Source organism: Melanostigma gelatinosum (assembly GCF_949748355.1).
Source record: "Melanostigma gelatinosum genome assembly, chromosome: 3".
NCBI classification, from domain to species: Eukaryota; Metazoa; Chordata; class Actinopteri; order Perciformes; family Zoarcidae; genus Melanostigma; species Melanostigma gelatinosum.
Genome location: NC_136636.1, coordinates 16,100,205 through 16,122,083, shown reverse-complemented (window position 1 = coordinate 16,122,083; position 21,879 = coordinate 16,100,205). Strand labels below are relative to the sequence as shown.

General features: G+C 41.5%; 1 protein-coding gene across 2 annotated transcripts in view; it reads right to left on the bottom strand.

Annotated features, from left to right (window-relative positions):
• Positions 1–1,952: 1,952 nt before the first annotated feature.
• The window catches only part of LOC306775202 (SLIT-ROBO Rho GTPase-activating protein 3-like), a 31,585-nt gene continuing 11,658 nt past the window's right edge, over positions 1,953–21,879 (bottom strand). Inside the window, exons 4-22 of one of the 2 annotated variants that reach the window (XM_079265509.1) lie at positions 20,980–21,042; positions 18,291–18,482; positions 17,894–18,022; positions 17,562–17,783; positions 17,330–17,431; positions 15,974–16,171; positions 15,783–15,867; positions 14,706–14,733; positions 13,682–13,784; positions 12,264–12,324; positions 10,967–11,044; positions 10,489–10,623; positions 10,285–10,390; positions 9,982–10,209; positions 9,602–9,675; positions 9,306–9,486; positions 5,548–5,697; positions 5,063–5,378; positions 1,953–4,424 (exon numbers count right to left, since the gene is read on the bottom strand). In XM_079265509.1, coding sequence (XP_079121635.1) covers positions 3,963–4,424; positions 5,063–5,378; positions 5,548–5,697; positions 9,306–9,486; positions 9,602–9,675; positions 9,982–10,209; positions 10,285–10,390; positions 10,489–10,623; positions 10,967–11,044; positions 12,264–12,324; positions 13,682–13,784; positions 14,706–14,733; positions 15,783–15,867; positions 15,974–16,171; positions 17,330–17,431; positions 17,562–17,783; positions 17,894–18,022; positions 18,291–18,482; positions 20,980–21,042 — 2,913 coding nt within the window. In that variant the 3' untranslated portion in view covers positions 1,953–3,962. Of the gene's footprint in view, positions 4,425–5,062; positions 5,379–5,547; positions 5,698–9,305; positions 9,487–9,601; positions 9,676–9,981; positions 10,210–10,284; positions 10,391–10,488; positions 10,624–10,966; positions 11,045–12,263; positions 12,325–12,674; positions 12,706–13,681; positions 13,785–14,705; positions 14,734–15,782; positions 15,868–15,973; positions 16,172–17,329; positions 17,432–17,561; positions 17,784–17,893; positions 18,023–18,290; positions 18,483–20,979; positions 21,043–21,879 lie in introns of both variants that reach the window. The other variant, XM_079265508.1, reaches the window with a different exon arrangement.

Here is a 21,879-nt window from a genome sequence, read left to right as displayed (position 1 = left end):
TATACACGATGATATTGTTTTGATCTTATCATATACTGTTCTTATTGCATACTATATAACATTTTTATGACACTTTTAATGGCATACAATGGTATCAAATATTTTGTGGCATTTTCATGGTATACTGTATTTCTTATGACACCTTGAATAACAAACTATATTATGAAATATTTGAAGACAGTTTTTATGGCAAACTATACTATGACATTTTTGGGGTACGAAATATGTTTGTTTCCTTAAATGTTATTGTGTTTTGAACCTCAGGGCCAGTGTATATATTGTACTTTTTGCTCCTCTAACTGCATTGTTAAAGATTAAGGTGGTTTCAAACTTCTCTGGTTGGGACTGCTTAAAAAACAATAGAGGGGTCCCTTGTCGTGTTTAAAATGTTGAATGAGATTGAGCAGTTCCTCCAACCAGACATTTCTCCTTTTAACTTCTGAGACAAAAGTCCAGTGCAATTTTGAGTCCGCACTCTCATTTCATTGTAAATAATGCATCGCATGTTCATGGTTTGATGATGACAATGCCTCCATCCACAGGGTACAAGTGGTAACTGCATGTCTTCATGTAAGAAATGTAAAAGATACAGTATACTGCGATTGATGATGGAAAAAGTATTAATATCCTTTACTCAAGTAAAAGTCTAAACAAATGGCATCACAAGTAAAGTTTAAGCATTCAAATGTTTCACTGAAGTAGAAAGTTTTGAAATTAGTATTGTGAGATAATTTAAAGTGTCAAGTCGTCATTATGCAGAACGGCCTCTTTCAGAGCGATATTATTACACTTAACACATATAAATATCATTATTAATACACTAACATGATGCAAAAATGTTATGTTGTAGTTATCATGAATTAGTGTGTTGACTACATTTCTTTGCATGTCAAATTTTGATCTGCAAAGTAACTAGCGGATAAAGAGATAAATGTAGTACCGGTAGTAACTAGTAATTTCCCACTGAAACATAAAATGGATAATACTACAAATAAAGTAAAAGTACATTAAAACCGGACTTTATTATGTTACTTAATGTAAATATATATTCTTTATGCAGGCTGCTCTGGCATGGCATGATGCATTTTATGTTGGTATTTCCTTGATTTTCATAGTTTACAATTGTTAACACACTAAAATGAACATAGAACTCAATAATCGAGACTGACACTCAGAGAGCAAAACATTTTAGCATTTCTTTTGAAACACAGAACAGTTTTCTACATAAGACATAAAGTAACATTCATACCACCATAAAAAGACCAACGGTGAGTACCTGTTTACAACAACATGGAAGTCAACATGGCAGCGAGTTCAAAAACGTGTATTTGCTTTAAAAAAAAATTGTAAAATAAAAATATGATGATAAATATATTCACGTACTTTCCTCGAACAATGTATCTGGAAAAAACCTAACCCAGAATAAATCATTAGAGAAGTAGAAATGTTAACATAAGGTGCTTTGGATTGAGCACAGCAGTGTGTAACTGGTTCAAACAGGTCCAGATTATATCAACCATAAGGGGACATAATTGGGTTTTATAAATTATAGTGTAGTTTTAAGTGAAGTGTTTAATTTTGCAAAATGTTTGAGGTGCTCTGCCGTTGTGTTTGGTTGTGATAATTGTGCGTAAATTCTTGACAAAAATAAATTTTCAAAATTGTGCTGAAACAAACATAAAAAGTGTGTGTGATACCGGAAGGTCTTTAACAGGAAGAACATACCATCTACACTGACCAGTAGATGGCAATGAAAAACCACTCTATAGTCAGTGCATGTATGAATGAGTTGTGCTGTTCATGGAAATTGTCACCACAGATTAACACAAGGACGATGGATATGAATATGGTGCACTATAACTATCACTGGCCACTGTTCATCTGCAGTCACCTCCATGAAAGCCTTTTTATTGAACGTCACAAGACAACAACACAAGACGTTTCTGTGAGGTTTCACTGATTTATTGTTTTGTTAATGTTTGTGCGAGGATAAGAGTAACAAAAATCTACAGACTAGACATGATAATATATCCTGTTCCTATCATACAATGATATTTATACAAGTATCCTGTAACAGTATGTATATATTCGATCCAACGTACCTTTTACACTTTAAGATATACAGTATTGATTATCCTTTTAAGACAGACGAAAAACATCAACGGTAAACAAATTCATCTAAACACCCACACAGCCTGAACTGACCAATGCAATCTAGACATTATGTAAGCTTCAATGACACTGATGTGCTACGTCATGTTTCTAGTACCTCATCAAAATTAACAAACAGAACCTACAAATGCAGCACAGTTCCCCGTCGTGTGTTTAAGTGCATTATTTACTTGAATTGCAGGAGAACATGTCACTTGTTTATTAAGGTAAAATCTAAAATTTGTATATAGAGAGATTACTATATTTTACAAGAACATTTTGCTGATTGTATTCTTTCTTTCTGTGTATTAGTTATAAGGGTGGCATGTCTATGAAGTCCACAATAGATGTTAATGTTCTCTGTGTAACTGTGTGGCCCTGCAGCCTGATTTACATCTGCCATCCACTGACCTGTTCGGAGATAAATGAAAAATATAGTTTTGGCTGAAATAAGTTTCATTTTGTTTCCTAAAAAGTACATTTTGGTACAGCTTGCATGCAGCAAATATTATCAAATATCAGAGTCACAAAGAGTTTGTACCAGTCGTGGTCCACTGCTGAGAAAATGCAACAAAGAGAAGCAGTGTCAGGTTGTTGCCGATTGTGCTGCTGGACTGCAACCAGCTAACCAGGCTCGCACCCAGGCTGCTGGCCAGTGATGCCTATTCTGCTAAAAAAAAAATATTGTCGAAAAATTCAATCCCAGTGACAGTTGGTGTTGTCTAAAAGTTGCGTTAAGCCTGTCGTACTCCTTTAGTATCCTCAGGTTGGATTTGCGTGGAGTGTAATTTCCTTGGAGTCAGCATCTACCGGCCATTAGAACAACTTAATCTACTTCTACCCTGGTTTTACTCATCATCCATGGCTGTGTCTAAAATCATCCTCGCTCACACCTCCCAATGAAACAGAGCAGTTCACTATGTAATGAGCACTAAATATGTCAAACACCTATGAATTAGCAACAGTTTGCGTTATCACTAACGGGTGTATTGTAATTTTTGCATCTATATTAAAAAGTGATGCATTGCATTGTGGGATTGTTGGCAGAAAAGACTTAACATGCCATGCACACTAATTTCTTTCATTCCAATATTTGATTTTTTAAGGCCACCATACACTAGAAGTACATTTCCCACGCAGAATTCATACACTGAAATAAAATGGCGGTGAGTTAATACAGTGCTCGACATAGTAAAGAGAGAGTGATTTCAGACACAGCCACCGTATCTGCCAGTTGCTTGAAACCATACTTGCTGGTTGGTATATATTGCCATTGTGTGACAGGCTCTCTCAGGAAAATGGTGCTTTAGGAGTTTTTTTAGTTTTAATAGACTACATCAACCAGCAGCACAGACTGGATGTCTAGATAATTAGTGGTGTAATATTACCATCAGTGTTCCCTCATAATTGAACATGAAACCAGACACACAAGCTCACAGCATTTTTGTAACCTCATAACATGAGATTTTCATTGTCAGATTTCAGTAAACAGAAGCATTTTCCAGTGCATCCCTTTTGTATCCAGCATGGCTGTTTAGCACGGTAGCATTCTATAAAATGACTCTAGTAGATTTATATCCTATTTCTGTGTAATATTGTAATGCAGTACATATACTCGTTCACCAACAAGTTAACGTGTGGGAGCACAGTTGTCAGAAACCAGAAGTAGCCGCCCTACACTTCAGAAGAATATACAGACCAGGTGTCAATGTTTGTTTTGCGGTCAAAAAGAAGTGCAGGGGCATGATGGTAATCACAATCACTTGGTATCCACAGTGTTCTTCCACCACTTGACTTGTGACTGACTGGAGCTACATGTTCCCTAGTTTGTCTGAGGATGAGGAGGAGGTGGATGGTGATGGGGAGGGGGGTTTGGGAAAGACCCTGTCAGTGGGTGTGATGCCTGGGCTGCCCAGACCAGAGGAACTGGAGCTGCTGGAGCGGTGTGGTCCCTGGCCCTGTCCAATCACAGGCGCAGGCCGCACAGGTCTGACAGGCGGGGGCCTTAGAGGTGCACTCGGTCTACGTGCTGATATAGCAGGTTTAAAAGTGCTCATGGTCTCGGAGGAGGTGCTGCTGCTACGTCGCTGGGCTGCATCTAGATCCCTGATTACCATGGTGTGGAGAGGGCTGCCAGGCGGATCCTGGGCTCCACCAGCGTGTTTCAGGGGCTCCAATGTGTCCAAAACAACATCGGGGGTTTGTTTGGCTACATTCTGTCGCTCCAACTCACGCAACTCATGGAGAGCTGTATTCATCGTTTTCTCAATGTCCTGAGCAGAAGGAAAATAATATATTGACATTTTGATATACAATCAGGCAACAAGTAACTAAAACCAAGTCCCACTGAGGATGGGGGAGACATGTCCCTACATTTTTAAAGTTCCAGTTTGATTAACACACTCTAACTTGTCTAGTGTCCTATTACTGTCCCGCCCCCAGAATCCAAACTGTAATGCACTTTAGATAGATCAAGAGCAGTAATGTTAGGGAGCAGCAGCAAGTGATTAGCCCAAGGTTTTGCCTCTTAAGCTACATACAGTCTCACACATCCGGATTGGTGGAGGCAAAAAAAACCCTCAAAAAAACCTGCAACCTCCTCTGCACATTTTCAAAAATCATCGAATCTCTATTATATTTACAATAAATATCCTCTTAAAAAGTTGCTGGAATTCGATATGAATCAAATATTAAATATTAGGCTGGATAAGGCAGTAAAGGACAGTGTTCTTTCCAATTGAAGATCTACATACAATACTGATTTATCAAAGTATAAGGTCTCTATCAACCAAAGTTAGGGTAGGGTTGATATATATATATATATATATATAGACACATACATACATACATACATACATACATACATACACACACACACTATTTAGAAGTATATACCATTTTAAACACTCACCTCATTAAGTGCTTCAGCCTCAAGAGTTTTGTGATCTCCTGAACTCGCGTGCCGAGTGGCGCTGGGTGAAGATCGTTGAGAATGGCTGTCCACGAAGGCCCTTCTGTCGGAGTGGTTGATGCAGCCAGCACTGCCAAATGCGGCGAGACGTCGTTTCTCCGGACTGTCCGTTGGGCCCCTGTTAACTGCTATTTTGTGTGGGCTGCAGGGCCGGGGCATAACCCTAGGGGGCTGGTCTGCAGCTCTGGTGGGGCTGTGAACGTCAGCGCCGTTCCTGTGGCGCGGACCTGCAGCTCCATCTGATCGCACCCTCACCCTAACACAAATCACAATTTGATACTTTACATGACTCAGAATACTTCCACAGGAATTTAAAATGCAAAGATGGATTTTATTTATTTGTGTCCATAAAAATCAAACACTGCTTATTTCTGCATTATGTATTCACTGTCTGTATTGTGTGTGCGCAGAGAGTCTTGTCTCACCTTCCCAGTGCTGCTCCAAATTGGCGCTCAGGTGTGTGTTCACTTGGAGGAGATCGGCGGTCATTTCTGGACGAGGCTCTTTCATCGTGGTGGGGTCCACTGCCGGCCGCGCTATCAGTCCTCTGAACGCTATCCGAGAATGCATCATCCCTGATACGGACGGACAGAAGAGATTGATTTCGATTAATAGCGTCTGCCCTCGGGAAATGTTAATATTGGCTTTTAATTCGAGGGAATGAACTTGGAAATTGAATCACTCGAATAGCACATACAAATCCTGAACAATTACATTCTTGCCACAAAAACAACACAAACATGTCATCGGCACAGTGAGCCTCATTACTTTTACAGACAGAATTCATCACGTATCAGTCCCTTGAAGCCACTGTGGGCAGCATCGCTCTTCTTAATTTTGCTTTAATGTTGTTACCAGCCCAGTGATGCAGGAGTGGTTATCAAGGCAAGGCAAGGCAAGGCAAGTTTATTTGTATAGCACATTTCAACAACAAGGTAATTCAAAGTGCTTCACATAAAACCATTAAAAGCATCAAAACATAAGGCAAAAGAAAGGAGATTTAAAAACAATTAAAGAAACAGTGTAAGAAATAAAATTCAGAAGTAAAATGCAGAAATGCAGGAAATTGATTAATATATGAATTGAATGTGGTTCAATTAAAGGCAGCAGCAAACAGAAAGGTCTTCAATCTTGATTTAAATGAGCTGAGGGTCTCAGCAGACCTGCAGCTTTCTGGGACTTTGTTCCAGATATGTGGAGCAGAGAAACTGAACGCTGCTTCTCCATGTTTAGTTCTGACTCTGGGAACAGAAAGTAGACCGGTCCCAGACGACCTGAGGGGTCGGGATGGTTCATAAGGTAGCAGCAGATCAGAGATGTATTTTGGCCCTAAACCATTCAGTGCTTTGTAAACCAACAGCAGGATTTTAAAGTCAATTCTTTGTTGGACAGGAAGCCAGTGCAAAGACATCAGAACTGGAGTGATGTGATCCACCCTCCTGGTCTTAGTGAGGACTCGAGCTGCAGCGTTCTGAATCAGCTGCAGCTTTCTGACGGACTTTTTACAGAGACCTGTAAACACACCGTTACAGTAGTCCAGTCTGCTGAAGATAAATGCGTGGACAAGTTTTTCCAAATCCTGTTGAGACATAAGTCCTCTAATCCTTGATATATTCTCCAGGTGATAGTAGGCTGATTTTGTAATTGTCTTGATATGGCTGTTCAGGTTGAGGTCTGAATCCATAACTACACCTAGATTTCTGGCTTGGTTTGTGGGTTTTAACATCAGTGACTGAAGCTGAGCGGTGATTTTCAATTGTTCGTCCTTGGTACCAAAAACAATTACTTCTGTTTTATCTTTGTTTAATTGAAGAAAATGCTGGCACATCCAGTTGTTGATTTGTTCAATGCAGTTACCCAGCCCTTGTATGGGATTATAGTCCCCTAGTGACATAGTTATGTAGATTTGTGTGTCGTCTGCATAATTATGATAACACACTTTGTTGTTTTCCATAATCTGAGCTCGTGGAAGCATGTAGATGTTGAACAGAGGAGGCCCAAGTATTGAACCTTGGGGAACACCACATGCCATTTTAGTCAGCTCCGATGTGTAATCAGCTACAGACACAAAGTATTCTCGGCCCTTCAAGTAGGATTCAAACCAGTTAAGTGCTGTGCCAGAGAGTCCCACCCAGATTTTTAGTCTTTCTAGGAGTATGGCATGGTCGACCGTGTCGAATGCAGCACTGAGATCCAGTAACACTCAGACTGAACTTCTGCAATTGTCTATGTTTAAGTGGATGTCGTTGAAAACCTTAACAAGAGCAGTTTCAGTGCTGTGGTGCTGTCGAAAGCCTGACTGGAAAACATCAAAGCAGTTATTTACGGTCAAGAAGTTGGTCAGCTGTTGGAAAACCGCTTTTTCAATTATTTTACTTAAAAATGGGAGGTTTGATATTGGCCTATAATTTTTCATCGTTGCGGAGTCTAAACTAGCCTTCTTTAGGAGCGGTTTAACAACTGCAGTTTTCAGGGCTTGTGGGAAGACACCTGAGAGAAGGGATGTGTTGACAATTTGTAAAAGATCAGTGGTCATGCAGTTTGAAATATTTTTGAAAAAGTGTGTTGGTAGAATATCCAAGCAGCAGGAGGATGACTTCAGATGTTGTATGATGTCTTCTAGGCTTCTACGGTCGATTGAATGAAATTGTGTCATGATATTTGAATGGATGTTATTCAGAGATCGGGACAACACATATCCTGTGGTTGATGTGGAGGCACTGACTGCTTGTCTAATTTTCTGAATTTTGTCAGTAAAAAAGGAGGCAAATTGATTGCATGCCCAGGTGGATTGGAGTTCAGCAGCTACCGACACTGGAGGGTTTGTTAGCCTGTCGACGGTAGCAAATAAGGCGCGTGTATTGTTCCTGTTTTTGGTTATGATGTCAGAGAAGAATGACTGCCTTGCATTTCTAAGTTCCAAATTATAATTGCGAAGTCTCTCTTTATAGATGTCACAGTGAACCTGGAGATTAGTTTTTCGCCACCTGCGCTCAGCTTTCCGACACTCTCGTTTCTCTATTTTGACCAGCGTAGCATTTCTCCAAGGAGATCTTTGCTTACCCGAGACAACCTTCACTTTAGTGGGTGCAATGGCATCAACAATATTTTTAACTTTAAAATTGAAGCCATCTACAAGCTCATTGACTGAGAGGCAAGAGAGGGCTGGTGTGGAGGAGAACTTCTGAATAAATAGTTCACTGGTGTTTTCAGAGATGTAACGCTTTGTCACAACCTTGGTTTTGACATTTGTGTGCAAGGAGATTGCACTCCCAAAGAAAACACAGAAATGATCAGAGAGTGCAACATCAGTCACAGCAACCTTGGAAATGTTTACACCTTTGGTGATGATTAGGTCCAGAGTGTGCCCCCTGTTGTGGGTCAGATCATAGTTATCAAGGACACCACATAGTTCTATAGACTCTCTGTCCTGGGGATTATCAACATGGATCTTAAAATCACCAACAATAACAACACAGTCAAAATCAATACAGATTACAGACAGCACTTCAGTAAACTCATCAAAGAAGGTCGTACAGTATTTAGGCGGTCTGTAAATGTTTAGGAATAAAGCTTGATTGGAATTCAGAGCCACATATTCAAAAGAACTAAAATGACCAAAGGGCATCTGCTTGCATTGAAGAGAATCATTAAATAAAATAGCAACTCCACCTCCTTTCTTATGCGCTCTTGTTTTGCTCATGAAACTGAAGTTGGGAGGTGTTGATTCAATAAGAACAGCTGCATTATCAGACAAGAGGCCACAGCAGAAATGTAAGGAGTGACCTAAGTGCTTGTCCTCTCTACAGCTCTACAGATTATTGCTGACTGGGGGTCTTTTGTTTTGTTTTCATTGCAACTAGTTGTTTCAAGAAAACAAGAAAAACATACAGAAAAGCAGGATGATTTATTCACACTGATCCTTGCTGAGGGCGCAGATTTTATAAGACCAAGCTTTTTGGAAACACAACACAGCTCGAGAGGATGGTAGGAATAGAAACATGCATTATGGGAAAATAGAGCGACATAAATAATGACCAAGCCCAAAGTAGCTGTTGTCCTGCAGCAGAACCAGGGTACTGACTTCTTGACTAGGACTTTGTGATGCTGTTGTATGCTAAAATCTGTTCAATATAACAAAAGTGTTATTGTGGGCTTCACAGAGCAAATGCATCTTACTCACATGTCTTGTACCACAATGTACTGGTGTGGAATCAGCCCATCCACACCGTTATGTCGGCCCTCCCACCAGTCCTCAGAGGCTCGCAGGTAGAGTAACAGAGAGGCTCCCTTCTTGAAGGAAAGCTCTCTCGGAGTTCGGCCCACGTAGTCAAACTTTGCAATGGCCTCGATCTGCTCCAACTCTGCAAGACAAATCATGCAAAGAAGAAATGGGATGGAATCCAATGCAAAGAATCTTTTCAGCTCTTACAGGTACAGCTGCAGTCCTTGCAGTGGACTGACTGCTTGGCGACTCACCTTCATCGCTAGTGTTGGGTCCGGTGCCATTGTCTACCTCGTCAAGAGTTCCTGGCTCACTGTGGGGGCTTTCACTGGATGGAGAAATAGGGAGACAGACATTCCCAAAACCATATTTTATTTTATGCAAAGTAAGATGTTTATGTAAGAGAAAGACAAATAACAATTCTGACACAATTATGGTTTTGGTGTCTTTCAGTACATTTTTATTGAAATTTCATCCATTGTTAAAATGGAAAACTGAGAAAAATAGACAGTAAATGGTTGCATATAAATAGCAGCTTTTCCCCCCTCATTTCCCCATTCAAACACACTCCTAAGCAACAGCCGCCCATAATCTATGTACTGACCACATAATGGACACCTGGTCTTACACTTACCAGTACTCTTCCCCACCAGCCATGCACTTTTCATACACAGGTCCGTCCAACTCACGCTGGGCCGGGAAGATGACCTCATGGTGGATGATAACGGTCTTAATGATGTCGTTAACATGCGCCTGGCAGGACACAGGGTCCTGATCATCTGGTATTGGCATCAATGTGGGGCCAAAGCAAATAGCCAGGTTGTAGGAGTCCATCATGTTCTCGTCACTGTACTGAGAAACACTGGGAAGCCAGAAGCAATTAGCATCGCTTCATGAGTGTCAAACAGGTGGGATTTTTTGTTGTGGCAGGACTTACTGATTTAGAAATGCAAACAGGTATCTCATGACGATGATCACGGACCGCTGGAGAGTCACAACTATCTGCTGAAGGTGATGAGCCCTTTCTGCGCCTAATTCAAGCTCTGAAATAAAGGAAACAAAGAAAAAGCGGAAGATTCGAGAAAGCTTCACTAAATAAAAAGCTGAGATGTATCGGATGTTTTCCTGGAATGTGACTCACTGGTTGTGGATATGAGGTCGTGGAAACACTCTTTAGGGAACAGCGGGTTTTCCAGCCCCCTGAAGTAGAGCTTAAGAACGCCTGCCACAGAGTTGATGTCATGATCGTCCTGATCATCCACCAGTGGATCCTCTCCTATAGACGTAACATACCTTTAATCCACTCATCAATCATTCATTACTATCAATGTCCACATAACACAGCAGTGATGCAGTTTTTTTAATGAGTATTTCAAGTTGGGAGGTTAATATAAACATTGAGAGTGCAGTTACGTTTCCTCATTTATTATTAGTCAAAGATGCTGATCTTATGTATTATGCATCTAAAATGGTTTACATGTCCATTACGGAGTAACATGTGGCACATGGGCTCTTTATGTGCACTTTAAAGGCCTGTGAAAGAGACTGTGGCTTTTGAGGTGGACAAAATTCAATTTAAAACCAATCAAGAGAAGATGGCCAAGCGCACAAGGACTAACCTCTTTCAAATGCATTTTTAATATCGTTGACTTCGACATGGGAGCCTGGAACTCGAAATATACCTTGCTGCTGAAGACCTGTGGACAGATAGACCAGTTAGTGTAAAATGTACAAATGTCTTGTCATTGAATTTCTCTGCACATTTAAAGTTTAACAATATTAACCAATCCTCACAGACGGTGCTCAGCACATAAAGCCCAAAGGTTAAAGCACATAAACAAACTCATTTAAATAAAGACTAAACCCAACAACAAATGTCAGTTTAGGTTACATTGCAAGTGTCGGGATGTTCAGTGTGTATGTGACAAAAAGGGTGCAAAATGGTGTGAGACTGGATTTGAAAGACAAGACCAGTATGGGTGAGGGCAAGGTTTGAACCCGCTAGCAGACTTCTAGGTAATTTGAATTTCAATCGGTCATGAAGGTTCTGGTCAACATTATTAGCAATTTTTATTTATTTTTTTTCTGGTCCTTTTTATTGGTGGATGAAATATTAATCACATCACTGTCTTCACTATAATATTAATGAATGCTTGATTTTATTAAATTCCTCAGCATGACTGTATTTTACTGCAAAAGGACGATAAAACTGAATTTGACCAATTTTGTCCGCCAATTCAACAAATTGATTCGTCAAAAAAAATCCTATAATTTAGGCTCTTTTCAACCCAAACGTTCAAAGAACTATGGAGCCACAGGAACTAAAACATGAACTAAACGTCTAATTTGCGTTTTTTCCTGTTTGTGTTTCTAACGCATCTTAAGAACCTTGAAGATAAAGCAAATAAGTCTGGAACGGCTTAAAACAAATTATGGCAGAAAAAACAACAACAACACAGATTAATTGTGTTGTGTCCACCCTTCGTATTAATATTCAAACAAGTAGCATCCAGTGCTTTCTTATTGAGTGAATGAATGCCCAGCACTGCAAACTCTGTCCCAATAGTTCCTGGGCTATTAGCAATGACTACCCTCAGGGTGGCACCAGGAACTATGATGGAGGTAATAATTTAGTGCCATGGGTGAGGTACCTAGAGAGGTTTCATGTGGCGAAAAAGGGCTATTTGTAGTCTAAAGACTTATTTTTAAGTCTAGGACATTCCTATTGAAAACACGTTGGATTGTATTGTTTTGTTTAATACATATTTAAGACATATACTGTGTGATTCCCTGACACGATTGCTGATGTTAATCTTTTTCATGACAAAAATGTTAGTATAAAAAGAGGGAGAGACAGAGTAGGTGAAAGCACAGGTTTTATCATTTTGTGGGAAGAAACACTACAAAGGAACCTACCATACAGGTTGATGTATCGAACGCAGCTCTCAACCACCACTGGTATAGGCTGCCCTGAGTCCTACCAGACAGATTCAAATGACTATCATTGTAAGCACATACACAGAAAATCATAGAAAACAAATAGTTATGCCTGCAGGATGTTATCAGCAGAGGCTTATAGAGGCAGCACCTCAAATGAATTAACTTAACAAAGTTCATTATTCATCATTTGATGTTCTTTTAAAATAACTGATGTTAAAGTGTATAGGAAAAAAAACAGGCAGAACACAATTGTGTTGGTGTTTGCACCAAAATATGTTATTATCACTACAGTATCACACAGGAATGCCAACAAGACAGAGGCACAGAAATGATGGTTAGCATACTGAACACAGCGGGATTATCCCGCCCTGCTGTTAGACAGAGTACCTGACTCCTGGCACGGACATTCCGTCGTCCCCTGGGCAGAGAGCAGAAAGGCCCGCAGACGGAGGAAGAGAGGCAACAAGAACCACAACAGGTTAGTGAGAGAGACAGACCGTTCAGAGAGAGAGAAAAAGAGGAGGCCTGGCCTGAAAGAATAGCCAAAGCATCAGTGCCTTGTGGGGTTTGAAACATGAGGACACAGCTCGACAGGGGGAGTATGTGTGAGGGAGGGTGCTATCTGAGAGGATGGGGTAAGAGCTACATAAAGTAAGGCATATTTCTAAGGCTGCAACCAACCAATTATTTTCACTATTCAAATATATAACCATTCATTTCTCCAATAAGTAGTCGTAATAATAATTTGGATATAGTGACAAACACCCATCACAACCTCCTCAAGCCAAAGGTGTCATCGCTTTTTTTTTTTTCAGCCAACACTCTAAATGCTAAAGATATTCGGTTTATTATCATATAAGACAAATACAAGTAGAACATATTGTAACAGCTAGAACCTGGAACAAGGGAACGTTTGGAATTTGTGCTTGAAAATCACTTAAATGATGAATTGCTGTTTTTTACATCTGCCAATTGACTGATCGTTTCAGCTGTAGTGCTCCACTGCTGTTGATGCACACTCTGTCTTGCCTGCCGCAGTTTGTTTGAGCATTAAAGCGGACATGGCCATTTGTATATTTGCATAGCCTGACATAGCTGGTGCATGGCCAGCTGACATGAGGCCCAATTCTTATTTTAGTGTCTGGAGGCTGGGATAGGAGAGGATGTTAAAAGCAGTGCTTAAGAGAGCAAACCATCGCCAGCATTAGTTTGATTGGTTTTCATCTCACCCTGTCTTTCCGACTGTGAACACAAGGCAGTGAGCAAGAGGAAAATCAGTGCATGAGTGAGCCAACATTTGGGTAAAAGAGCGGTCAAAGCCAAGAGAACCCCCAAGGACCACTAGCGAGACAGCTGAGCTCATGGAGAGACAAAGAGCACAGATGGACTAATACCTGAATGAAGGCCTCCATATTGCCGTTAAACAGCTTACGGTTAAAAACGGAGCGAGGTCTAGACTTCCGCATTCTCTGGGGTTTAGGGGGAAGAGTGGGGGGCCTGGGGAGATGGTGGGGGGTGTACGGTTGGTACAGGGTAAATATGAATGCTAATGCAATTGGTATACACATACAAAAAAAAAAAAGACATTTTTTACTAAAAACAGTTTGTTGTCATGTCTTTGCCACAATAATTTGCACCTCCAAAAACACAATATCAATGAGATGAGCAGATCGATACCACTCTCACGCAGTATCGGCACGGTCAATGTGAAGCTACAGACACCGCTAGGTTAGCTTAGCTCGCTTGTTTCATCTGTACAAAAGATGAGAAAAATGACATGTTAAGGTTTTACTCGGTATTTCAGGCCAGCTGTTTTCCCCTGCTTCCAATCTTAATGCTAAGTCAAGGTAACAGTCTGTAGCTTCACATTTGGCATAAAATCATGACAACGATATAGATCTCCTAATGTAAAAAGCATATTTGCCCAAATGTCAAAATATTTCTTTGAATTGACCCTTAGATGGAGCTGCTGTAGCAAAGTTAATCAAAGTCAAGGATAATGACAACAGGGAATCATCGAGCATAAAATGCAATAAAGATTTGATTGCATTTAATAGAATGCAGTAAAGTTCAAAATAGGTAAAAGCCAAACACTTGTATTCAATTAGTCATGAGCGTGTCTTCATTTTCTGCTCACTGAACTGTTTATAAGTAGAACAGCAGCAGGGCATTATCCATCTCCCCTGGCATTTCATTTATTGGTCTAACATATTGTATAGATTAAAACTGTGAAGAACAACTCCGAGCACAGCCTTCTCTGATTAGCATCAAACCCTTTCTTGAACAAAACAAGAGAGAGGTTGAGACAACTCTCATATCCCCACACTGTGATCTCATTCCTGCCACATCCAGAGACACAGGAAGGATTTTACACGCCATTGCCTACTTCATTCATCGTCTTGTCACTGGACAGCTTACCTTGTTGTTCCGTATTCAGCCCTCTCCCCTAAAAGAAGAAAAAAAACAGCAGAGAAAGAGCCAAAATTAGTATACACTCGTATCACAATTGCAGAAGTTAGCTGTACGGTTCGGTGCTGGCCGACTATACGAGGCTGGCAGATAGAGACGGAAAGGGGTGTTGTGAGAAAACGGGCATCTATTCAGGCGGCTCAATGGGGTGAGCGCCACGGCTGCATTTGTCTCACCGCCAGGCAGCAGTCATTCAGCGGTTGCCCTAGAAACGGCACAAGAGCCCCCAGAAGGGGATAACTCGTCTGCTCGCTCGGCAAAGTGAAAATGTATCCGGGGGCGACAAGAGTGGGAGTTTTTTTGTGGGAGCTGTGATTTGTACAGTGCGATGATTTTGTGATATCTGAAACCACATTCGCACACACGCGTCTCACTGTACGCAAACTGATTGAGGCCTCGCTTTGATCAGTCGACCGGGACACGTTTGTTCGAGGATCGCGTCGCGTGTAAAGCAGCTTCCAGCACAATCCTACTTTACGTCAAACACACATGGAACCCGAAGCAGATGTTTGAGTCTGAAGGAGAAACACCACGACACAGAATATATACATTTCTATTCACTCTTTTGGTGTGTAGGTTAATGCATATTTTATATGAGGAATATATGAACATAGTATGGCAAGGAATACCCTTCAGGTACAGTACTTTTCTTTACTGTCTTTTCTAACCTGTGACACATTTTTAGGTCCAAAAATTGTCAAGCTGTCAATTGAATGACACCTTCAGTAACAACACATGCTTGTATTCAATTTCAAATCAATCAAATTCCACCATATATACTCTTGTGTGTCCACAAATATAGTACCACTGACAATATGTGCTGCGCTGTATATTTTATATCCATAGCAGATGCTTGCAACATTCTGCAGTAGCAACTCATTGACATAAGACTAAACTGCACACATCCTTATTCAAACTTGATTTATGGTACTTTACCCACTTAAAACAAAACTTAAAGTAAAGAGCAGACCGCCAACGATTACCATCACTTCCCGCTCCACGTATGTACCGCACAATAAGTCTCACCTTCTCCCAGTGTCTGCTTCAGAAGGTCATGCTTGGCCTGCAGTTTGATAATGAGATTGCTGCCATTCAAGTACTCCTTGTATTTCTGCAGATGAAACACATAAAGAGACAATTACCAACAAGGTTATTGTTGATAATGCATGCGCTCCATACTGCAGTGGCGTCGTGCTCTCATTCGTCTGAGAACTCACAGTGAAGTAGAAGCCCTCAGTCTCGTGCTGATTGGCTCGTCTCTTCACGATGTTTGCCTTGCTCATGTAGGAGTCAGAGGAAGCCGATTTGACCGACTCTGTGGATTGGCTGTGCTGGAAGGCCTCCGAAACATCGAAGTCCTCCACTGTGAGCATGTCCTGAAGGGTCTGCATGGTGGCGTCAAGAGTCTTCTTCACCTGACACACGCAGCATACAAAAAGGTGTTTGAAAACGAGTGACTTTAATTCAGTATCTACGGACAAAAACAACAAGGAATATTGGAACTACCGTATACTCAATGTAAATACTTGTACAACTTCTCAGTGTCACAAACGAGCTGTATGGTGTAAACAAGCCAGCAGGCCATTCTGACAGCAGATTGACTGACACGACGTAAACAACAGGCAGACAGGAAGGCAGTGTACATTTCCATATGAACAACAGACAGGTGTGACACACGTACACACCCAGGTGACCTTTAAACATGTCTATGTGAGTAACAGTGGCCTCGATGGCTTCAGGGAGCATGCCCCCCCCCCAGTAGAGGCAGGAAACTGGATGAGAGATGATTCATGATCAAATATGAACATAAATGCAGGGTGTGACAGAGGTATGGGTGTTGGCTGCCAATCCCAGTTTAAAACACAGTGTAGCAAAGCCAAGAAGGTTTTGAAATGCTTCAGCTGCTTCAAGTGAGACAAACAGCTCTTTGATGGGTGGTACGCTGTACGGGTTGTACTTCTTAACATTAGAGAAATGTTCCGTCAGTGTTTCAGGAGTTCGACGTTTTGGCAAATGCGCCAAAGCCTGTCAAGATTGTGTTATAGACTGACCTACATTAGAGCAGCAGATATCTTTCAGACATTTCCCTGTTCCGCTCTCTGGCGTCGTCACTTGATTGATCGTGTAAACGACAACACTTTAATTTCCTGCCACAGTATATTGCAACAACCTGGTGCTATGCAATGGCCTCTGAAATGTTAAACATCATAACATCGTCAAAGTTAATACATTTTACTGAAACGAAACAAAAGTGTCACGTCACACAGCAAAAGCCACATGTTTAATGAGTGTGGCTGTTGTTTAAGTCATCATCTACTGACGAAATGAATCACGAGATGACGTGTGAAGATGTGGGTGGCTGATCACCTCAGCTATACGGCTTCCTGGGAGAAACCCTGCCTTGACTGTATACGAGTACTTATGACTCAGTACATTTGGCCATATGTCCTCTTCTGAGTCAGTAGAAAGGAGCATTACTGTGTACAGCACACTTGCAGTGAGCTTGCTAGATTTTGAAATGAAACGCTGACACGAGCTGCCTTCAGCCCTGTGGGCTTTGTGTGCACTCTCACCTCTTCATTTTCTATCCTCAGCGTGGCCAGGCGAGACTGCAGCTGGTGGTAGCGCATCAGGAGCTCTGTCTGGACAGGCTGCTGTGCACTCACCTGACACACCTGGGATTAAGAAAGAAAGGGGTGGTTTAACATTCAGAACACCAAACATGACGAGATGCATTTTGTATCAGGAACTAAGACCTATGCAAAGAAAACATTCTTACAGCCCTTTTTTTTCCAAGTGACTCACCTCATCCCCCATGTGTGGCTGACAGTCAAAGCGTGCTGGAGGACAGAAGAAATGGCTGTGTGCGTCCATGAACTTCAGCTTGTCTCCTCTGGTGTCCGTGGCATCTACTGCTCCCTCCAGCAAGTCCAAACCCTCGTGGCGAGAAGTCTCCAGACTATACTCTGCAGACAGGTAGGTTCTCAGAGTGCGTGCCAGGCTTGCATGGAAACCTAAGTCGCAACACTGAGGACAAGAAGGAAAACATTTAGTTACCACAAACCAATTAAAGGCAGAGAACTTATGCACGAAGCACTGAGAATAATACAAGTGGGTCTCAGACAGTAGTTACTTACATCTATCAAGTCTGAGACATCATGGATGTAGTATTTGGCCACCAGGGCATTGGAAGCTGCCAGATTGAGAAGATAGTCATTCCGGGCCTTTGTGCATTTCAGCTTGTTTTCAGAGTACTTGGCTTGTCTCTAGGGAGAAAGGGGAAGAGAGAGTCCCATCAATGCCAGGATGCAAAATGGATTCCTAATGTACTCAAAGAATGCAATACAACATCAATCTGATTTCATCTTCTATCATTTGTCAATATATGTAATACTTTGCACAGTGCAGAGACGTATCTTCAACTGCTTTTTCTAGTGTCATTTGTACAAATGGAATCTGGTGAAATTCAAGAGGTTCATAACAAATGCATTTGTACTTGAGTGACTTGTATCTAACTAGTCGACTACAACAGACCTTCTCCTTCATTTTCTCTATCTTCTTGACGGAGCTCCGTCGCTGTGGACGTTCATCATGACCGTACCGCAGCAGATGAGAACCAGTGTCATTGGCCTTGCCAATGTGCTTCTCTTCCTGTTTCTCTGCCTCCTTCAGCTTGCTCTCAGCACTGAGACTCTCAGTATGGTACATGTGGTAGGTCTTCATCACCTGTCAACAACAACAACAACAGTCAAACTGTACTCAGTACCAAGGGCATCACAGTCAAACTTAAAAGGAAGTGACTTTGAGGAGGAATATAAGATATATGCAGAACTTCAAGCTGAAATGTTATGTTCAGATCGGCTACATTTAACTGCTGGTAAAGAGGCAGATTTTTACGTGATATTACTGGAAACTCTGATTGGTAAAAATGTAAAAGATACATGCGTTATTGGCAGTGGCCGATCCATAACTGGCTAAATATGTCAAACACTATGAAGACACATTGTGTATTCATCACTTTTATACACTGACCATTTATTTTAGTCTTACAGCTACTGGAATAAAACCAAATGTCCTTTCTACAAAGGGGTGTGAAACAGACAAATATGTATAAATATATAAAATGTTACCACGAATTCTCCCATCTCCTCCAAAGGAGTTTAAATTATGCAGGCATATTAACTAGTTGTTAAATAAAAAATGTAATTTTATGACCACATAAGTCTCACATCATGATATGGTTAAAGTTTCTCAGGCCTCAGTGTATATTACAAATGACCCAATGTAACCCGAGAATATATAAGTCTTTAATTACACGCTGAGACATCAGGGAGTGGTACTTACTCATCCTGCTCACGGGAGAGTCACATTTTGATTGACATTTCCCTACTGAGCTGGAGGTGTTGTGCTGGGTGCGTCCGTCTAAAGTGTCTACGTTATTGTGCACGTTTGTCTTCACCACAGCATCGTAGCGGGCTTAAAAAGGTCCTTTCACTGTAATGCACCGGGATTCGTACTACATCCGAAGGTTCATCACTGCTACAAATACAATCTACACTCCCTCTGGTCAGATTTAGACGAATTTCTCTTAAAGTGTCATGAACAGATTCATGTTTTAACAGCAGTATCAAAGAGATCACAAATATAAATGTTGGACTAGAAACCCTGAATAAACAGCACAATTAAACAACATCTGGTCCTCCATCGCTCACTCTCAAGTTCTGGTTCCCTAGCAACCGTGAGTGAAGCGGACGTGCAAAGGACAGCGAGATTGATCAGCAGGGGATGAAGGAGGTTACCAAGTGACGGAGAGCAACCTTCCCTGCTACCCGTGAAACAAGAAACTACTTGATTTCCACAACAATCCAGCAGCAGATCAATAGCGGAGTCCAGCAGAGGCTGAACAAAATGAAGCCAGCGAATAGCTGATTTAGCATTTAACTCAAAACTGATAATACAAATTACACAAGTTCATCTCAGCTGTATAACTTTACCGAGCCCAAATCTTAACAGACTACTGCAGTTTCCTGTGCTGTGCTCAGTAGCTGCAGACAGACATTTAATAATGCATGAACCAGAGAGAGGAAAAATCAATATCAGCAAAGCAGTAGAGTGCTGTATAATGTTACATGTAAGAATATTAGTATTAGCGAGTCGGAGCATATTCACTTGTACCAAACATCCTTTTAAAGTGAGTGGGACTACTCGTCAATAATCACTGAAATTGCAATTAAACAGCTTCCAATAACATTATGTATATTATCATGGTTTGTGTTTGTTGTAATGTGGATGTAATGCAGATAAGTAGCTGTGCAGCAAGTAGCCAAAGGTGGAGTTTTAAAAATAAAACAATGAATTAGGCAGAGAGAGTCGACTCCAGAGCATCTTAAAATAAGCGTACGGTCTTTTTTACCTGTACCGAATTAAATTCTATACAATTTACGACCCCAGCTAGTCTGAATAACAGTAGAATCAAACTACAATACATCTGAAAACGAGAACCACGCAAGACCATTGAAGTACTTGATGTGACTCAGTAACAGTAACTAACGATCATTATATCACGAACGAATAAGACCCAGAAGGAGGCACTCTGGTGCGTTTGTTGCACTCTGTCCCACATACAGCAGATGATATCACTACATCAGTTCATGCTCTTCTCTGAGGAGGCATCAGCACTGAACACAGCTGTTGTCCATCTTGACCATTTCTGTGTGTTTGATTCCATGCGTGTACACCGTTTCTACACGGGCTGTCTGTTGTATGTACGGTACGTACAACATATAACAACAGACAGCGTGACAACAGGCAAACATCTGTGTGTGATTACGTGCAACATTAGCTGAAACTGAAACAGCAGCTCGTGTGTTGGCTGTGAGCACAGTGCACTTCTGCAGCACAGACTGCTGAGTCTGCTCGAAGCACTGCCAGGGGCAAGAACGTTCTCCCCTTCAACTGATGTAGAAATTCACAGAGGGAGGAAGAATGCAAATGTTCTCCTCTCACGACCTCAGGAGATGGACGAAATGACCTGTTAAGAGGCTGCATTGCTGATAAGGCATATCGGCCTTGTGCAGTGTCAGGCCAGCTGTTTCGCAGGTTACAGGTCTGAAAGAAGCTCTGGCCCGATGACAGGCTAACAGAGGGGAAAGGCAAAACAGGCAGGTTGCTGTCGGCAAAGAAAGGTTAAGCATGAAAGGGCAATGACAACTGTTCTACTCACGGTGTAGAGCTCATTGGTGACTTTCACCAACTCCTCATGCATCTGCACACCGATGTCTTTGCTCTGTAAAAGAGAAAAACAGGCGACAGTTTAATTTTAAGAACAAACGAAGGCAGGTATTCAAACATCCAAGACCAAGAACTAGGTTATCGAACAGAATTACCTTCCTGCAAGTGAAAAACTAAAGCACTGTGAGCCAGTTGTATTTTGTGTGTGAGGGATGTCAGCAGGCGTTGAAATGCTGTCATTACTCTGCACCAGAAAAGATCTAATAGAATGCCCAAAGTGCACAGACAGACAAAAATAGAACAGTGCAGTAGCTGCAGAACATTTCCCATGGAGTTGTGTCACAGTTTCAGCTCAGTTACAGGGGATAAGAGCCTATGATGAATTGGCCAATGTCCCAAAACAGGGCTTCCAGCCCAAGAGGAGGAATGAGGCCAGCGGAGAACGACTCAGGTATCCCCGTCGAGGGGATACGATGAGACGCTGAGCCCAATCAATCCCGTTTTTTTGCCGCCTCTCAGGGACCATTTGTCAAAACAGCAACTTTGCATTTTCACATGTGACAAGAATTAAATTCCAGCACATTCAGTATAACTTTGAATTAGCAAACAGCAGAGTTTATTCATTGCATTTCCCACATGTGTAATTCGTCAGCGGTGAGACTGCATGGCAGCTGAACCGGGATGCTACAGCATAACAGGATTATTGTTTCGGAGAACTTTGTCACAATTTGACTGAACTTCTTGGAGAAAGAAACAGTTTTCCTGCAGATAGCTATTGGTCCTCCTCTTTATGCTGGCCGCAAGCCATCCCAGTCTCATAAAGGCTCCGATCGTGACAGTGCGGAGGCCCGAGAGGGCATAAATTACTGTAGACTCCTGCCGCTGTCAAACG